Source organism: Saimiri boliviensis, chromosome X, assembly GCF_048565385.1.
Source record: "Saimiri boliviensis isolate mSaiBol1 chromosome X, mSaiBol1.pri, whole genome shotgun sequence".
Taxonomy (NCBI): domain Eukaryota; kingdom Metazoa; phylum Chordata; class Mammalia; order Primates; family Cebidae; genus Saimiri; species Saimiri boliviensis.
This window is the reverse complement of record NC_133470.1, coordinates 82,755,618-82,776,271: the sequence shown is the minus strand read 5'-3', so window position 1 is coordinate 82,776,271 and position 20,654 is coordinate 82,755,618. Positions and strand designations below refer to the sequence as shown.

The window sequence follows — 20,654 nt, the reverse complement described above, 5'->3', positions numbered from 1 at the left end:
TTTATTTTCTAGTCTGCAATAAGGAGATGATAACAGAACTTAAGGTTACCAGTATAAAAGAGGTAATATATATGAAGATGTTGTACATACTACAGAGTTCCTGGCACATAGTAAGAGCCAAATAATTGTTAGCTAATATTAGTCTACCTTATGCTTGTACAGTATTTCACTGAGTTAATGTATCACAAGTTACCTAACCATGCCTGAATTTTGGACGTGTAGGTTCTGTAGCACAGTGTTACTCAGAGTGCTCTTTTGCAGCTAGATAAGGAGCTTGCTGAAGAAGGTCAGTCTCGTGCTTCCTTCACTGAGACCCTCTTGCTATGAAAATAATGTCAATTGGACTGAACAGTATGCTTATAGACTGAGTCAGTTGCAAACACTCTTTAAGTAGGACTGATTTAGAAGTTTGTGCTACAGTAACAATACTGTTAATGTTTTTGTGCCTAGTATGTTTTCCTTATTTTCTTGAGATTAATTATTAGAAATGGGATTAATAATCAAAATGTGGAAACTACAAACAGGTACATGGTTTCATTTAGGGATGATAAAAATATTCTAAAATTGATTGCAGCAATGGTTATACATTTCTATGAATATAGTAAAAACTATTGACTGTATGCTTTAAATGGATAAATTGTAGGATATGTGAATTGTATTTCAATTAAAATGTTAAAAAAATAAGGTTCAGTTTGTTTTTTATGAGATTCAATTTGTTTTTTTCTTCAGTTGTTTTTGCTTTGGATATCATTTCTAAGAAACCATTGCCTAAGCCAAGATCATGAAGATTTACTTCTGTATTTTCTTCTAAGACTAGTTTTAGCTCTTACATTTCTATGATCTATTTTGAGTTAACGTTTATGTGTGGGATAAAGAGATCCAACTTAATTCTCTTGAATATGTATATACAGTTGTTCCAGAACCATTTGCTGGAAAGGTTTTCTTTCCCTGTTGAATGATCTTAGCATTCTTATCAAAAATTGATTATCAATGGATGTATGGCTTTATTTCTGGACCTTTAGTTCTGTTCAGTTTATCTTTATGCCAGTACCACACTGTCATGATTATTATAGCTTTGTAGTAGGTTTTAAAATCAGGAAATATTAGTCTTCCAACTTTATTCTTTTTCAGAATTGCTTTGACTGTTCTGGGTGCCTTTCATTTTCATGAACTTTAGGGTGAGCTTGTCAATTTCTGCAAAAAAGCTATCTGGGATTTTGATAGGGATTTTGTTAAATCTGTAGATCAATAAGGGGAGCCATTTTAACAATATTAAACTTCTGATGCCTGAACATGGACTTTCTTTCTATTCATTTAGGTTTTCTTTAATTTTTTCCAACAATGTTTTGTGGTTTTCAGTGTGTAAGTCTTACATGACAAAGACTCTGTTTCACCAAATTATAGATAAGCTCCTCTGAGCACTCTGTTAAACTAGGTCTCATCCTTGGGCTCTGTTCTTGACCTGCCTAAGGAAGTCTTAGCAAAGAATCCTGCTAATACCTCACCCTTGATATCTGATCAAGCTCCTCACTCTGTTCATTGGCCACAAATCCCCACTGGTCCTGGTTGTATTAGGAGTTGAGCTCAATCTCTCTCCTCCATTGTGATAGCCTTGACCCCTATTGCAGTAATCTCAAAATCTGCCTTACCATTTTTTTTAACAAGTGTCAGAATAATTTTTCTTTAACAATATCTCTTCTCACATCCTTCTTGCCTTGTTCCTAAGTATTTGTTATGGTATTGCAAATGGAATTTTTCTCTTTCATTTTTGGATTGTTCAGTACTAGTGTACAGAAATCTTATTGGTTTTTGTACATTGGTCTTGTGTCATACAACCTTGATTATCTCATGTATTAGTTCTAATAGCTTTTTAATAGTTTCCTTAGGATTTGCTATATATAGGATCATGCTACTTGGAAATAGAGATAGATTTAATTCTTGCTTTTCAATCTGGATGCTTTTCATTTTTTTTTTTATTGCTTAATTGCCCTAGCTAGAGCCTCCAGTGTAATGTTGAATAGAAGTGGTAAGAATGGACATCATTGTCTTATTTCTACTCTTAGGGAGATCTTGAAGAATCACAATTAAGTATGAGGTTAGCTGTGTTTTTTTCATAGATGTCCTTTATCAGGTTGAGGAAGTTTCTTTTTCTCATTTGTTGAGTGGTTTTATCATGAAACAGTATTGGATTTTGTCAAAAATTTTTTTACATCTATTGAAATGATGGTTTTTGTTCTTTATTAACATGATGTATTATAATAATTGATTTTCACATATTAAACCAACCCACTGTGTTTCTGAAGTCCCACTGTATCATGATTTATAGTCCTTTTTGCATATTGCTGGATTCATCCTGCTGTTATTCTGTTGAGGATTTGTTAAATGTCTGTATTCATAAGAGGTGTTGGTCTGTCATTTTCTTGTGTTGTCTTTCTTTGGTTTTGATACCAGGGTAATGTTGGGCTCATAGAATGCATTAAGAAGTGTTCCCCTTTTCTTCCATTTTGGAAACAGTTTGTGAAAGTTTTGTATTAATTCTTCTTGAAATGTTTGGTAGAATTCACCTTTGAAGCCACCTGAGCTTGCGCTTTTCTTTGTGTGAAGTTTGTTTTTTTCTGTTTTTTGAGTTGGGGGGTCTCACTGCCACCCAGGCTGGAGTGCAGTGACATGATTCTGTCTCATTCCTCTTTCATTCCTTTGGTGGGAGGGTCACCTGCAGCCTCTACCTCCTGGGCTCAGGTGATCTTCCCACCTCACCCTCCCAAGAAGCTGGGACTGCAGGCATGTGCCACCATGCCCAGCTAATTTTTGTTTTGTTTTGTTTTGTTTTTGTGTATGTGTGTGTGTGGTGTGTGTGTGGTGTGTGTGTGTGTGTAGAGACAAGGTCTTACCATGTTGCCCAGGCTAGTCTCAAACTCCTGGGCTCAAGCAATCCACTTGCCTTAGCCTACCAAAGTGCTAGGATTACAGGTGTGAGCCACTGTGCCCAGCCTGAAGTTACTGATTCAGTCTCTATACTTGCTGTAGCTCTATTCAGACTTGTAATTTCTTCTTGAGTCTGTTTGGCAGTTTGTATCTTTCTAAGAATTTATGCATTTCATCTAAATTACCTAATTTATTTACATACTCCTGTATTCCCCTAAGATCCTTTTTATTTTGTAAGGTTGATGGTATTGTCTCCTCTTTCATTCCTGATTTTACTAATTTGAGTTTTCTCTCTGTTTTGCATGGTTATTCTGTGTAAAGGTTTGTCAATATTATTGATCTTTCTAAAGAACCAACTTCTGGTTTCATAAATTTTTTTTCTCTATAGTTTTTCTGTTCTCTATTAATTTTTTCACTCTAATATTTATTTCCTTCCTACTGCTAGCTTCGCATTTAGTTTACCCTTCTTTTTTTTTTTTTTTTTTTTTTAGCATTTGTTAAATGTTACCTACATTTAACAAATCCTCAACAAAATACTAGCAGGATGAATCCAACAATATGCAAAAAGGACTATATACCATGATGCAGTGGGATTTATTCCAGAAACACAAGGTTGGTTTAATATCTGAATAACCTAACTCAGTAACTTAACTTTAGATCCATAAGGTGGAAAGTTAAGTTACTAAACTAGGTTATTAATTTGAGATCATTTGTCTTAACTCAGGCTGCCGTAACAAAATTCCATAGATGTAGTGGCTTAAACAACAGAAATTTATTTTCTCACATTTCTGGAGACTAGATGTCCAAGATCAGGGTGCCAGCGTGGTCAGGTTCTGGTGAGGGCTCTCTTCCTGGCTTGCAGACAGCATCTTCTCCCTTTATTCTCCCATGGGGCAGGGAAAAGAGAGCTAGCTGTTTAGTATCTTTTATTTAATTGATACATAATATTTGTACACATTTATAGGATATGTGTGATATTTTGTTACATGCAAAGACTGTATAATGAACAAGTCAGGATATTTGGGGTGTCCATCAACTCAAGAATTTATAATTTCTGTGTGATAGGAACATTTCAAATCCTCTCTTCTAGCTATTTTGAAATATATAATACACTGTTGTTAACTTTAGTCACCCTAGTCTATCAAACATTTGAATTTATTCCTTCTATCTAACTGTATATTTGCACCTATTAACCAACCTCTCATATTCCCTCCCCTGTCCCCCATACCCACACCCTTACTGGCATCTGCTATCTATTACGCTATTGTCTAACTCCATGAGATCAACTGTTTTAGTTCCTACATGTGAATAAGAACATGTGATATTTGTTTTTCTGTGTCTGCCCTGTATGACTTAACATAAAAACCTCCAGTTAATCCATGTTGCTGAAAAAACATGACTTCGTTATTTTTCATGGTCAAATAGCATTCCATTGTGTTTATATACCACATTTTCTTTATCCATTCATCCATTGATGAACACTTCGGTTGACTCCATATCTTTGCTATTGTGAAGAGGGATGCAATAAATTTGCAAGAGGTATCCCTTTGATACACTAATTTCTTTTCCTTTTCAAAAATACCCAGTAATAGGATTGCTGGGTTATATGGCAGTTCAATTTTTAGTTTTTGGAGAAATCTCCACACTGGTTTCCATAGTAGCTGCACTGGTTTACATGCCCACCAACAGTGTATAAGTGTTTATTTTTCTCATCCTAGCCAGCATCTGCTATTTTTTTGTCTTTTTAGTAACCATTCAGACTGGGGTAACATGATATCTCATTGTAGCTTTTATTTACATTTCTATGATGTTGAGCATTTTTTTCATATACCTCTTGGCCATTTGTATGTCTTTTGAGAAACGGCTATTCATGTCCTCTGCTCACTTTTTTTTTTCTTTTTTTTTTTAATTGCATTTTAGGTTTTGGGGTGCATGTGAAGAACATGCAAGATTGTTGCATAGGTACACACGTGGCAGTGTGATTTGCTGCCCTCCTCCCCTTCACCTATATCTGCTCACTTTTTAAGGGGATTATTTGTATATCTCCTGTTGAGTTCGTTGTACATTCTAGATATTATTCCCTTAGCAGATAAATAGTTTGCAACTATTTTCTCCCATTCAACATGTTGTCTCTTCACTCTGCTGATTATTTCTTTTGCTGTACAAAAGCTTTTTTGTTGAATATAGTCCTATTTGTCCATTTATCTCTTTGTTGCCTGTCCTTGTGAGGTGTTAGCCATAAAATCTTTTCCTAGACCAGTGTTCTGAAGTTTTTCTCCTATGTTTTCTGCTAGTAGGTTTATAATTATGGGTCTTAAATTTAAATCTTAAATCTGTCTTGGTTGATTTTTGTGTATGATGGAAGACAGAGGACCAGTTTAATTCTTCTGCGTATGGGTATTCAGTTTTCCTGATACCATTTATTGAAAAGAGTGTCCTTTCCGAAGTGTACGTTCTTGGCACCTTTGTTGAAAATCAGTTGGCATACATGTGTGGCTATACATACGTGGATCGATGTCTGGCTTTTCTATTCCATTGACCTTTTATCTGTTTTTATACCAAATCATGCTTTTTTGGTTACTATAGCCTTCTGATATATTTTGAAGTCAGGTAGTGTGATGCCTCCAGCTTTGTTCTTTTTGCTCAGGATTGCTTTGGCTATTTGAACTCTTTTTTGGTTCCTAAAATACTAATTTTAGGATTGTTTTTTCTGTTTCTGTGAAAAATGGCATTGGTACTTTGATAGAGATTGCATTGAATCTGTAAATTGCTTTGGGCTTTTGGTAATTTAAATAAAATACATTCTTATGATCCATGACCATAAAATGTCTTTCCATATCTTTATGTTATCTTCAATTTCTGTCTTCAGTGTTTTGTAGTTTTCCTTGTATGAGTCTTTCACCTCCTTGTTAAATTTATTCTTTGATATTTTATTTTTTCGTAACTGTTACAAATGGGATTGCCTTCTTCATAAAGTTTTATTTCACCAAGTTCATTATTGGTGCATAGAAACTACTGATTTTTGTTGATTCTGTATCCTGCAACTTTACTGAATATGTTTGTCAGATCTAGGAGTTTTTTTAGTGGAGTGTTTAGGGTGTTGTAGATATAAGAGCATATCATCTGCAAAGAAGGATAATTTGAGTTCCCGTTTTTCAATTTGGATGCCTTTTATTTCTTTCTCTCGCTTGATTGCTCTGGCTCAGACTTCCAGTATTGTGTTGAATAGGAGTACTGAAAGTGGGCATCCTTCCAGTACTATGTTGAATAGGAGTGGTAAGAGTTTTCCAGTTCTTAGAGGAAAGGCTTTTAATTTTTCCCCATTCAGTATGATGTTAGCTGTGGGTTTGTCATAAATAGCTTTTATCATGTTGAGGGATGTTCCTTCTATGCCTAGTTTATTGACAGTTTTTATCATGAAGAGGTGTTGAATTTTTTTTTTTTTTTTTTTTGAGACGGAGTTTCGCTCTTGTTACCCAGGCTGGAGTGCAATGGCGCATCTCGGCTCACCGCAACCTCCGCCTCCTGGGTTCAGGCAATTCTCCTGCCTCAGCCTCCTGAGTAGCTGGGATTACAGGCACGTGCCACCATGCCCAGCTAATTTTTTTTGCATTTTTAGTAGAGACGGGGTTTCACCATATTGACCAGGATGGTCTCGATCCCTCGACCTCGTGATCCACCCGCCTCGGCCTCCCAAAGTGCTGGGATTACAGGCTTGAGCCACCGCGCCCGGCCGAATTTTTTTTGATACCTTGAACTGTATATTTCTGTTTGAATGTGTAAAAGTAGAATATCCTATTTTCCTTTTGAGCTATGTCATCATACTGCTAAAATTATGGATGAAAATGGAAATGTTTCAACCTGACCCATTGGAATTTCTTTGTTACACATTTGCTCTTTTTTCTTTTATTATACATTAAATTCTGGGATACATGTGCAGAACGTTAGATATACAGTTACATAGGTATACACATGCCATAGTGGTTTGCTGCACCCATCACCCCATCATCTACATTAGGTATTTCTCCTAATGATATTTCCCCTCTAGCTCCCCACCCACTGACAGGCCCTGGTGTGTGACGTTCCCTTCCCTGTGTCCATGTGTTCTCATTGTTCAACTCCCACTTGTTAGTGAGAACATGAGGTGTCTGGTTTTCTGTTACTGTGTTTGTTTGCTGACAATGATGGTTTCCAGCTTCATCTGTGTCCCTGCAAAGGACATGAACTCATCCTTTTTTATGGCTGCATAGCATTCCATGGTGTATATGTGCCACATTTTCTTTATCCAGTCCATCATTGATGGGCATTTGGGTTGGTTCCAAGTCTTTGCTGTTATGAACAGTGCTGCAGTAAACACACATCTGCATGTGTGTTTATAGTAAGTGATTTATAACCCTTTGAGTATATACACAGTAATGGAATTGCCGGGCCAAATGATATTTTTAGCCCTAGATCCTTGAGGAATCACCACACTGTCTTCCACAGTGGTTGAATTTACACTCCCACCAACAGTGTAAAAGCATTCCTATTTCTCCACATCCTCTCCAGCATCTGCTGTCTCCTGACTTTTTAATGATCACCATTCTAACTGGTGTGAGATGGTTATCTCATTGTGGTTTTGATTTTCATTTCTGTAATGACCAGTGATAATGAGCTTTTTTTCATTTGTTGTTGTCCATATAAATGTCTTCTTTTGAGAAGTGTCTGTTCATATCCTTTTCCTACTTTTTGATGGGGTTGTTTTTGTCTTATAAATTTGTTTAAGTTTCTTGTAAATTCTGAATATTAGCCCTTTGTCAGATGGATAGATTGCAAAAATTTTCTCCCATTCTGTAGGTTGCCTGTTTACTCCAGTGTAGTTTCTTTTGCTGTGTAAAAGCTCTTTAGTTTAATAGATCCCATTTGTCAATATTGGCTTTTGTTGCCACTGCTTTGGTAGTATAGTCATGAAGTCCTTGCCCATGCCTGTGTCCTGAATGGTATTGCCTAGGTTTTCTTCTGTGGTTTTAATGGTTTTAGGTCTTACATTTAAGTCTTTAATACATCTCGAGTTAATTTTTGTATAAGGCATATAAGAAGAGGTCTAGTTTCAGTTTTCTGCATATGGCTAGCTGGTTTCGCCAACAGCATTTATTAAATAGGGAATGCTTTCCCCATTGCTTGTTTTTGTCAGGTTTGTCAAAGATCAAATGGTTGTAGATGTGTGGTATTATTTCTGAGGCCTCTATTCTGTTCCAGTGGTCTGTATCTCTGTGTTGGTACCAGTACCATGCTGTTTTGGTTACTGTAGCCTTGTAGTATAGTTTGAAGTCAGCTAGCATGATGCCTCCAGCTTTGTTCTTTTTGCTTAGGATTGTCTTGGCAATATGGGCTCTTTTTTGGCTCCATATAAATTTAAAGTCGTTTATTCAAATTCTGTGAGGAAAGTCAGTGGTAGCTTGATCAGGATAGCATTGAATCTATAAATTACTTTGGGCAGTATGACCATTTTTACAATATTGATTTTTCCTTTCCAGGAGCATGGAATGTTTTTCCATTTGTTTGTGTCTTCTCTTATTTCCCTGAACAATGGTTTGTAGTTCTCCTTGAATAGGTCCTTCACATCCCTTGTAAGTAAGTTGTATTCCTTGGTATTTTATTCTCTTTGTAGCAGTTGTGAATGGGAGCTCACCCATGATTTAGCTCTGTGTGTCTATTATTGGTGTATAGGAATGCTTGTGATTTTTGCACATTTGCTTTGTATCCTGAGACTTTGCTGAAGTTGCTTATCAGCTTAAGGAGATTTTGGGCTGAGACAGTGGTGTTTTCTAAATACACAGTCATGTCATCTGCAAACAGAGACAATTTGACTTCCTCCCTTTCTATTTGAATACCCTTTATTTATTTCTCTTGCCTGATTGCCCTGGCCAGAACTTCCAATACTATATTGAATAGAAGTGGTGAGAGAGGGCATCCTTGTGTTGTGCCAGTTTTCAAAGGGAATGCTTCCTGCTTTTAGCCCATTCAGTATGATATTGACTGTGGGATTGTCATAAATAGCTCTTACTATTTTGAGATACATTCCATCAATACCTAGTTTTTTGAGTTTTTAGTATGAGTGAGTGTTGAATTTTATTGAAGACCTTTTCAGTATCTATTGAGAAAATCATGTGGTTTTTGTCTTTGGTTCTATTTACATGATGGATTACGTTTATTGATTTGCATATGTTGAACCAGCCTTACATCCCAGGGATGAAGCCTACTTGTTCATGGTGGATAAGCTTTTTGATGTGCTGCTGGATTTGGTTGCCATTATTGAGGATATTCACTTTGATGTTCATCAGGGATATTGGTGTGACATTTTCTTTTTTAGTTGTGTCTCTGCCAGGTTTTGGTATCAGGATGCTGCTGGCCTCATAAAATGAGTTAGGGAGGAGTCCCCCTTTTTCTATTGTTTGGAATAGTTTTGGAAGGAATGGTACCAGCTCCTCTTTCTACTTCTGGTAGAATTCGGCTGTGAATCCATTTTGTCCTGGGTGTTTTTTTGGGGGGGAGTGGGTGGTTGGCAGGCTATTAATTACTGTCTCAATTTCAGACCTCGTTATTGCAATGTCTATTCAGGAATTCGACTTCTTCCTGGTTTAATCTTGGGAAGGTGTTTGTGTCCAGGAATTTATCCATATCTTCTAGATTTTCTTGTTTATTTGCCTAGAGGTGTTTATTATATTCTCTGATGGTAGTTTGTATTTCTGTGGGATCAGTAGTGAAATCTGCTTTATCATTTTTATTGTGTCTATTTGATTCTTCCCCCTTTTCTTTATTAGTCTGGTTAGTGGTCTGTTTTGTTAATCTTTTCCAAAAAAAAAAAAAAAAAAAACAGCTCCTGGGTTCACTGACTTTTTTTGAAGGGTTTTTTGGGTCTCCATCTCCCTCACTTCTGCTCTGATATTAGCTATTTCTTGTCTTCTGCTGGCTTTTGAATTTGTGTACTCTTGCTTCTCTAGTTCTTTTAATTGTGTTGTTAGGGTATTGATTTTAGATCTTTCTCATTTTCTCCTATGGGCATTTAGTGCTATAAATTTCTCTCTAAACACTACTTTAGCTATGTCCCAGAGATTCTGGTATATTGTCTTTGTTCTCATTGGTTTCAAAGACCTTAATTTATTTCTGCTTAATTTTATTATTTATCCAGTAGTCATTCAGGAACAGGTTGTTCCGTTTCCATGTAGTTGTGTGGCTTTGCGTGAGTTTCTTAATTCTGAGTTCTAATTTGATTGCACTGTGTTCTGAGAGACTGTTTGTCATGATTTCTGGTTTTTTGCATGTGCTGAGGAGTGTTTTACTTCCAATTCTGTGGTCAATTTTAGGATAAATGCGATGTGGTGCTGAGAAGAATGTATATGCTGTTGATCTGGGGTGGAAAGTTCTGTCGATGTTTATTAGGTCCACTTGGTCCAGAGCTGAGTTCAAGTCCTGAATATCCTTGTTAATTTTATGTCTCATTGATCTGTCTAATATTGACAGTGGGGTATTGAAGTTTCCCATTATTATTGTGTGGGAGTCTAAGTCTCTTTGTAGGTCTCTCATAACTTGCTTTATGAATCTGGGTATTCCTGTATTGGGTGCGTATATATTTAGGAAAGTTGGCTCTTCTTGTTGCAGTGATCCTTTTACCATTATATACTAATGCCCTTTGTCTCTTTTGGTCTTTGTTGGTTTAAAGTCTGTTTTATCAGCAACTAGGATTGCAACCCCTGGTTGGTTTTTTTTTTGTTTATTTAGTTTTTGTTTGTTTGTTTGTTTTCCATTTGTTTGGTAAATATTCTTCCGTCCCTTTATTTTGAGCCTATGTGTGTCTTTGCACATGAGATGTGTCTCCTGAATACAGCACTCCAATGGTCTTGACTTTATTCAGTTTGCCAGTCTGTGTCTTTTAATTGGGATATTTAGCCCATTTACATTTAAGGTTAATATTGTTATGTGTGAATTTGATCCTATCATCATGATGCTAGCTCGTTATTTTGCCCATTAGTTGACGCAGTTTCTTCATAGTGTTGATGGTCTTTACAGTTTGGTATGTTTTTGCAATGGTTGCTACCAGTTTCTCTTTTCCATATTTAGTGCTTCCTTCAGGACCTCTTATAAGTCAGGCCTGATGGTGACAAAATCTCTCAGCATTTGCTTGTCTGTAAAGGATTTTATTTCTCCTTCGCTTATGAAGTTTAGTTTGGCTGGATATGAAATTCCGGGTTGAAAATTCTTTAAGAATGTTGAATATTGGCCCCCACTCTCTTCTGGCTTGTAGGGTTTCTGCAGAGAGATCTGCTGTTAATCTGATGGGCTTCCCTTTGTGGATTAACCAGCCTTTTCTCTCTGGCTGTTCTTAACATTTTTTCCTTCATTTCAGCCTTGGTGAATCTGATGATTATGTGTCTTGGGGTTGCTCTTCTTGAGGAATATCTTTGTGGTGGTCCATGTTTTTCCTTAATTTGAATGTTGGCCTGTCTTGCTAGGTTGGGGAAGTTTTTCTTATCCTGAAGAGTGTTTTCCAACTTGCTTCCATTCTCCCTGTCACTTTCAGGTACACCAATCAAATGTAGGTTTGGTCTTTTCACATAGTCCCATATTTCTTGGAGACTTCGTTTTTTTCTTTTCGTTCTTTTTTGTCTAATCTTATCTTCACACTTTACTTCATTAAGTTGATCTTCAATCTCTGATATCCTTTCTTCTACTTGGTCGATTCAGCTATTGATATTTGTGTATGCTTCAGGAAGTTCTTGTGCTGTGTTTTTCAGCTCCATCAGGTCATTTATGTTCTCTAAACTGATTATTCTAGTTAGCAATTTCTCTAACCTTTTTTCAAGGTTCTTAGCTTCCTCACATTGTGTTGGAACATACTCCTTTAGCTCAGAGGAGTTTATTACTCACCTTCTGATGCCTACTTCTGTCAGTTCATCAAACTTATTCTCAGTTCAGTTTTGTTCCCTTGCTGACGAAGAGTTGTGATCCTTTGGAGAAGAGGCATTCTGGTTTTTGGAGTTTTCAGCCTTACTGTGCTGGTTTTTCCTCATCTTCATGGATTTATCTATCTTTGGTGTTGGATGTTGGTGACCTTCCAATGGGGTTTCTGTATGGATGTCCTTTTTGTTGATGTTGATGCTATTCCTTTCTGTTTGTTAGTTTTCTTTCTAACAGTCAGGCCTCTGGAATTTGCTGGAGGTCCACTCCAGACCCTGTTTGCCTTGGTATCACCAGCAGAGGCTGAAAAACAGCAAAGATTGCTGCCTGTTCCTTCCTCTGGAAGCTTCGTCCCAGAGGGGCACCTGCCAGATGCCAGCCAAAGCTATCCTGTATGAGGTGTCTGTCAACCCCTTTTGGGAGGTGTCTCCCAGTCAGGAGGGACAGGGTTCAGGACCCTACTTGAGGAGGCAGTCTGTCCCTTATCAGAGCTTAAATGCTGTGCTGGGAGATTCGCTGCTGTCTTCAGAGCGGGCGGACAAGAACGTTTAAGTCTGCTGAAGTTGTGCCTGCAGCCACCCCTTCCCCCAGGTGCTCTGTCTTAGGGAGATGGGAGTTTTATCTATAACCCCCTGACTGGGGCTGCTGCCTTCCTTTCAGAGATGCCCTGCCCAAAGAGGAGGAATCTAGAGAGGCAGTCTGGCTACAGTGGCTTTGCCGAGCTGTTGTGGGTTCCACCCAGTTCGAACTTCCTAGTGTCTTTGTTTACACTATGAGAGGAAAACTGCCTACTCAAGCCTCAGTAATGGTGGACACCCTTCCCATCACCAAGCTCAAGTGTCCCAGGTTGACTTTAGACTGCTATGCTGGCAGGGAGAATTTCAAGCCAGTGGATTTTAGCTTGCTGGGCTCTGTGGAAGTGGGATCTGTGGAGCTAGACCACTTGGCTCCCTGGCTTCCAGCCCCCTTTCCAGGGGAGTGAACGGTTCTATCTTGCTGGCATTCCAGGCACCACCGGGGTATGAAGAAAAAGTCCTGCAGCTAGCTCCGTGTCTGCCCAAACAGCCGCCCAGTTTTGTGCTTGAAACCCAGGGCCCTGGTGGCGTAGGCACCAGAGGGAATCTCCTGGTCTGCGGCTTGCAAAAACCATGGGAAAAGCATAGTATCTGGGCTGGAGTGAACTTTTCCTCACGGCACACTCTCTCATGGCTTCCCTTGGCTAGGTGAGGGAGTTCCCTAACCCCTTGAGCTTCCCAGGTGAGGCAATACCCCACCCTGCTTCAGCTCACCCTTTATAGGCTGCACCCACTGTCTAACCAGTCCTAGTGAGATGAACTGGGTACCTCAGTTGGAAATGCAGAAATCATCCACCTTCTGCATTGATCTCTCTGGGAGCTACAGACCAGAGCTGTTCCTATTCAACTATCTTGCCAGCCACACCAAGATGTTGAATTTTATCATACACTTTTTTATCAGATGCTTTCTCTGCATCTATTAAAGTGATCATGTAGCTTTTGTCCTTCATTCTGTTGATGTAATGTTTCATGTTTACTGATTTGCATGGGTTAAATCATCATTGCATCCCTGGGATATATCCCAGTTGATCATGGCGTATTATCTTTTTGATGTGATGTTTGATTTGGTTTGCTGGTATTTTGTTGAGGATTTTTGCATCTGTGATCATCAGGAATGTTGGCCGGCAGTTCTGCTTTTTTGTTGAGTCCTTGTCAGGTTTTGGTATCAGGGTGATGCTGACCTTGTAGAATTAGTTAGGGAGAATTCTCTCCTCTTGAATTTTTTGGCATAGTTTGAGAAATGATGTTAGTTCTTCTTTGTAACTTTCATAGAGTTCAGCAGTGAAGCCAGGTGATCCTGGGCATTGTTTTGATTTTGTTGGGAGACTTTGTTACTGATTGAATCCCATTACTCACTACTGGCCTGTTCAGGTTTTCTGTTTCTTTCTGATTCAGTCTTGGTAGGTTGCATGTATCTTGGGATTTATCCATGTCTTCCACGTTTTCCAGTTGATTAGCATATAGTTGTTAATAATATGGTCTTTTCTTCCAATTTTTAGGTTTGCTTTAATACGCAAGGACTTTTTCCTGAGGATATATCTGTAGTGTTGGTTGGGGAGGGCACTTTGACTTTGCTTATGGGTACATGCAGTAGTGTAGTCTGTGTATAATTTCTTCAGCTGTAAACAGCATCAGCCATGTCTGTATTTTTATCAGTCGCTTAGGGTGCCATTGTTATTGGAGGCTGTGGTGAAGTTTTGCTGGGCATGGGAACTCCAGGTGGGCTAGTCCTTGGTTTCTAGTGGTGTCACCAGTGGGCAAAGCCCGCCTGTCCTTTAGCCCCAGGACAGTGTATTCATTAAGTTATGTTACTTTTTTAAAAAAGAATTATTTTATTCAACATGCATATACTTGAAGGCCTAAGTACTTCTGTAGTAAATATGACCTGTCAAAAATACCAGTTGTAATTAAAATCAGATTTAAATTATAACAAAGATAATGATAGAAAATATGTATTGCAAAACTTGATCTTTTCTATTTTTCCAATATTTTCAGATCTGGTAGCTCAGCGAGGAGAAAGATTGGAATTATTGATTGACAAAACAGAAAATCTCGTGGATTCTGTAAGTATGGAATCTGATATTATTATTCAGGATGTAAAGTGGAGAAACTATGGATGATAGCTAACATAATTGGGAAATGCCTTACATTCAATAACTGTGCTTTCTTTTTCCTTTCTCATCTCCATTATGTGATTACTTTGTAATAATGAGGATAACAATGAGGCATAGAAAAAAAAAAAAAAAAAACAACCATCATCCCCTAATAGCCATTAAGGTAGCTTTGGTTTGGAAAACTTGCTCAATATACAGAAACAGTTTTCTAAAGCTTTGGATTGATGCCTATATAAATTTAGCACCTCAGCTGCATGTACCACTTTACAAATTTGTAAAACATGAAACAGATGTGCACGCCATTTGTGGCCCAGTATGAGTCCTGAAAACTGGACAGTTCACTTTCTTGCTTACACTGATAGTTTGATCTTGCCTTGTATCAATCAAGAGACATGAATTGGAAAGAGCTAATAAGCTTTAAAGGAGACAGTGTGTCCTTGTGAGCTGCTTATACTACGGTTCCATATGTCCTCACATTTTCAATGCACTTAGTGGATGAAAGTTTTAAGGAAAGATGGTAGATACATGGTGAACAGAAGGACGGCAGAGATCAGTTACGATTTGGATCTATGCAATTATAAATTTAAATGTACAGTACAGGTTTACACCTTGAAACAAAATAGTGATTATGTTCCTTGTGACTGACAGCTAGATAGTAGTGGTTAAAAACACAAGCTCTAGTATTAGGTTGCCTGGATTTGAATCCCACCTCTGCTACTTACTAGTTGCGTGACCTTAGGCAAATGACTTAACCTCTTTGTGCCTCAGTGATCATCTTCTGTAAAATGGAGATGTACCTACTTGATAGTATTTTAAGGATTAAATCAGATAATACATGAAAAGTGCATAACACAGTATTTGATACATAGTAAGAGCTATTTAAATGTTCATCGTTATTGTTAATTTTACAGGGACATCTATTAGCAGCGTGTTTTGAGATATGCAAGCTACTATTAGGTTTCCTAGGAGTTTATAAACAGTTTTTTCATCAAAGCATGTGGTAATTGGAGGAAGGATGGTACCATACAGAAAGTCAAAACACCTGGGTTCTAGATCTCACTTTGTGACCCATTGCTGGGGGGCAAAGAGAACAGAAGTGTCTGATTCCAGAGCTGCAGACCAATTTCTTTGATACTTTCAGGTTCTCTTAGTTATTCTTAATTCTTGAAGATTATTCTGCTTAGCTGGAATGGTCTGTCTTTGACCAATACTAGTATAATCTGTACTTTCCAAATAAAAGCCTTAATTTTGTTGACTTCATGACTGAAAACAACAGAAGGTACTAATGAACTAACAGGTATTTCTCTTTATGGTAGAATAACATACATGCAGCAAAGTGCATCAAGTGTACTACGTTTAAGTGTATAGCTCAATTATTTTTCATGTATATCTATACCCATGTAACCACCACCCAGATCTAGATATAAAACATTTCCAACACCCCAGAAGGCTGCTCTCACGCCCCTCCCAGTTAATAATCCCCAACAGACGTAGTTATGTTTCTGACTTACATCACCACAGATAGTGTTTTGCCTGTTCTTACAATTTATTTGTGTCTGGACTCTTTTACTCACCATTATGCCTGTGAGATTCATCCGTGTTTTTGATTATAGTAATCACTTATTCTTTTTTATTGTTTTGTATTATTCCATTATAGAATCTATCTACCACAATTTGTTTACCTGTTCTTCTCTGTGGGGCTTTATTTCTGGATTCTCCGTTTTGTTCCATTGGTCACTTTCTCTATCTTTATGCCAGTACCACACTGTGTTGATTACTATAACTTTATAAAATTCTTAAAATTAAGTAGTATAAGTCTTCCAACTATATTCTTGTTCTCCAATATTGTCTTCACTCTTTTAGGTGCTTTGCATTTCTATATATGTTTTAGAATAGGCTTATTTTCCATCTCTCAAAAAGCCCCAGAACAACATGTATCTTTTGTGACTGCGTTTAATATATAGGTCAATTTAGGAAGCGTTGATATCTTAACAGTATAGATTTTTTCTGTGCATAAACATGACGTATCTCTGCTTTTGCTTAGAATTTTAAAAAATTTTCTCAGCAGTATTTTTTAGTTTTTGATGTACAGATCTTGCACATATTTGTTAAATTTGCACTTGAGAATTTCAAGCTTTTGTATTGTTACAAATTTTAATGTTTCATTTTTAATTCTTTATTGCTAGTATATGGAAATAAACTTGGTTATTGTATATTGACCTTGTTTGTATCCTGCAACCTTGCAAAAACTACCTGAGGTTACTGTTTTGTACGTTCCTGCCTTTTATTAATTTTCCTTGCCTTATTCTAGCTAGAACCTTCTACATAATACTGAATACAAGTGATAATAATGGACATCCTTGCCTGTTGACCATCTTGAGGGGGAAAATTCAATATTTTTTGAAAAAAATAAATTCAATGTTAAATTTGTGGTTAACTCTAGATTTTTTTTGTAGGTGCCTTTTAATAGGTGGAAGAATTCCCTTTAATTCCTCATTTGAGAGTTTGATTCATGATTTTGTGAAATGCTTTTTCTCCATTTATTGAGATGCTTGTTTAGTTTTTTCTCCTTTATTCAGTTAATGTGGTAAATTACATTGATTTTTTAGTGTTAAACCAACTTTACACTCCTTCAAGGTCATGACTTACCCTTCTTATATAACACTTTATTGGATTTGCTATTGTTTTGTTCAGGAATTTGGCATCTACATTTATAAGAGATAGTGGTCTGTAATTTTTTTTTTTTAGGTTTTTGTATCAGGAATCTGCTGGCCTCATTAAACAAGTTGGGAAATGTTACTTCTCTGTCTTCTGAGTTTAGGTACTACTGATATTATCTGTCTTAGATGTTTGGAAGAATTTACTAGTAAAGCCGATTGGGCCTGGAGTTTTCTTCATTGGAAAATTTAAAATCTGCCATCTTGCTATTTGTTTCCTATCTGTGTCATCTAGTCTTTGTTCCCTTCTCCCTCTTTTTTCTGCCTTCCATTGGATTTAGTATATTTGTTTTTTCATTATGCCTCCTTTGTCAGTTTATTAGCTATAGCTCTTCATTTCATTATTTTCTGATTGCTATAGGGTTTACAGTATGTCTTTGACTTATTATCTTCCTTCACGTGGTATTTTTCCACTTCATAAATAGGTAAGAACCTTACAATAGTATACTTCTGTTTCTTCCTGGTGTTTATGCTGTTGTTGACATGCTTTTATTTACACATATATTAAAAACTACAAAATACATTGTTACTGTTTTTGTTTAGAGAGTTGATCATCTTTTAAAGAGATTTAAATAATAAGGAAAGTCTTTTCTGTTTACCCATGTAGCTGCCATTTCAGTGTAGGGTGAGTTTCTATCTGATGCTATTTTCTTAATGCCTGAATGCTTTAATTTAACATATAATCTTCCATTATTGTTCAGATGTGTAGGTCTACCGGAAATGAATTGTTTCAGGTGTGGTATATCAGAGAAGTTTTTATTTCACTTCCTTTTTTTTTTTGAAAGATATTTTTACTGAGTGTAGAATTCTAGGTTAGTGATTTTTTTTTCTTTTAATACTTGATGAACGGTAGTTCATCACTGTCTTTTACATTGTTTCTGACAAGAATTCTGCTGTCATTCTTACATACATAGGGTGTATTTTTTTTCTTGTGCTTTTTTCTTTTTATCATTGGTTTTAAGAAATTTGGTTGTAATATACATGCCTTGGTATAGTTTTCTTTATATTTCTTTGGCTTTGAGTTTGTTGTAGTTTTCATCAAATTATGAAAATGTTGAGCTCTTTCTAGGCTTCCAGTTACATCTATATTAAGCCACTACAAGCTGTCTCACAACTCACTGATGCTTTTGTTCATTGTTGAGTCTTTTTTCCGCTGTGTTTCGTTTAGAATAGTTTCTCTTGCTATGTCTTCAAGTGTACTTATCTTCTCTGTTGCAGTTTGGAATCTGCTCTTTCTGTTCTGTGTATGACAGAACAAGTCTACAAGTTGTTCTGGATCTTTTTTATATCTTCCATGTGTCTCCTTAACATGTGCATACTTTCCTCGACCTTCTTGAATATATGAAGTATATTTATAATTGAAGTGCTTATTCTCCTTAGATGTAATGCAAATTTTTATAGAGTTGGGTGTAAGTATCTTAAGCTTTTTTTTTTTTTAATTTAGGTTTTGAGGTACATGTGCAGATCATGCAGGATTGTTGCATAGGTACACACATGGCAAGGTGGTTTGCTGCCTTCATCCCCCCATCACCTATATCTGGTATTTCTCCCTACATTATCCCTCACCACCCTCCCCACTCCACGCTGTCCCTCCACTAGTCCCCCCCAACTGACCACAGTGTGTCATGCTCCCCTCCCTGTGTCCATGTTTTCTCATTGTTCAAAACCCTCCTATGAGTGAGACCATGCGGTATTTGGTTTTCTGCTCTTGTGTGCCTTTGCTGAGAATGATGGTTTCCAGATTCATCCATGTCGCTATGAAAGACATGAACTCATCATTTTTATGGCTGCACAATGTTCCACAGTGTATATATGCCACATTTTCTTTACCTAGTCTATCTTTGATGGACGTTTGGGTTGGTTCCAAGTCTTTGCTATTGTAAACACTGCCGCAATGAACATACGTGTGCATATGTCTTTATAATAAAACGATTTATAATTCTTTGGGTATATACCCAGTAATGGGATTGCTGGGTCAAATGGTATTTCTATTTCTAGGTCCTTGAGGAATTGCCACACTGTCTTCCACAATGGTTGCACTAATTTACACTTCCACCAACAGTGTAAAAGTTTTCCTATTTCTCCACATCCTCTCTAGCATCTGTTGTCTCCTGATTTTTTAATGATCGCCATTCTAACTGGCATGAGATGGTATCTCAATGTGGTTTTGATTTGCATTTCTCTAATGACCAGTGATGATGAGCATTTTTTCCTATGTTCGTTGGCCTCATATATGTCTTCTTTTGAAAAGTGTCTGTTCATATCATTAGCCGACTTTTGAATGAGTTTGTTTGTTTTTTTCTCATAAATCTGCTTTAGTTCTTTGTAGCTTCTGGCTATTAGCCCTTTGTCAGATGGGTAGATTGCAAAATTTTTTTCTCATTCTGTTGGTTGCTGGTTTGCTCTAATGATTGTATCCTTTGCTGTACAGAAGCTCTGGAGTTTAATTAGATCCCGTTTGTCTATTTTGGCTTTTGTTGCCGTTGCTTTTGGTGTTTTACCAATGAAGTCCTTGCCTATGCCTATGTCCTGAGTGGTTTTGCCTAGATTTTCTTCTAGGGTTTTATGGTGTTAGGTCTTATGTTTAAGTCTTTAATCCATCTGGAGTTAATTTTAGTATAAGGTGTCAGGAAGGGATCCAGTTTCTGCTTTCTGCACACTGCTAGCCAGTTTTCCCAACACAATTTATTAAATAGGGAATCCTTTCCCCATTGCTTGTTTTTGTCAGGTTTGTCAAAAGATCAGGTGATTGTAGATATGTGGTGTTGCCTCTGAGGCCTCTGTTCTGTTCCTTTGGTCTGTGTCTCTGTTTTGGTACCAGTACCATGCTGCTTTGATTACTTGTGGCCTTGTAGTATAGTTTGAAGTCAGGCAGCATGATGCCTCCAGCTTTTTTCTTTTTGCTTAGGATTGTTTTCGCTATGTGGGCTCTCTTGGTTCCATGTGAAGTTTGAAGTGGTTTTTTCCAGTTCTGTGAAGAAGGTCATTGGTAGCTTGATGGGGGTAGTGTTGAATCTGTAAATTACTTTGGGCAGTATGGCCATTTTCACAATATTGATTCTTCCCAACCATGAGCATGGAATGGTTTTCCATCTATTTGTGTCCTCTCTTATTTCCTTGAGCAGTGGCTTGTAGTTCTCTTTGAAGAGGTCCTTTACATCTTTTGTTAGTTGTATTCCTAGGTATTTTATTCTCTTTTCTTTTAAGCAGTCGTGAATGGGAGTTTACTTTTGATTTGGCTGTTTGTCTGTTATTGGTATATAGGAATGCTTGTGATTTCTGCACATTTACTTTGTATCCTGAGACTTTGCTGAAGTTGCTTATCAGTTTCAGGAGACTTTGGGCTGAGATGTTGGGATGTTGTAAATATATAATCATGTCCTCTG

The 20,654-nt window shown here is 37.2% G+C and overlaps 1 protein-coding gene across 4 annotated transcripts in view; it reads left to right on the top strand.

Moving 5' to 3' along the window:
- The window catches only part of VAMP7 (vesicle associated membrane protein 7), an 89,393-nt gene that overhangs the window by 21,741 nt on the left and 46,998 nt on the right, over nucleotides 1-20,654 (top strand). For all 4 annotated transcript variants that reach the window (XM_074391818.1, XM_074391817.1, XM_074391816.1 and 1 more), the window contains one exon: nucleotides 14,433-14,500. In XM_074391818.1, coding sequence (XP_074247919.1) covers nucleotides 14,433-14,500 — 68 coding nt within the window. The remainder of the gene's footprint in view (nucleotides 1-14,432; nucleotides 14,501-20,654) is intronic.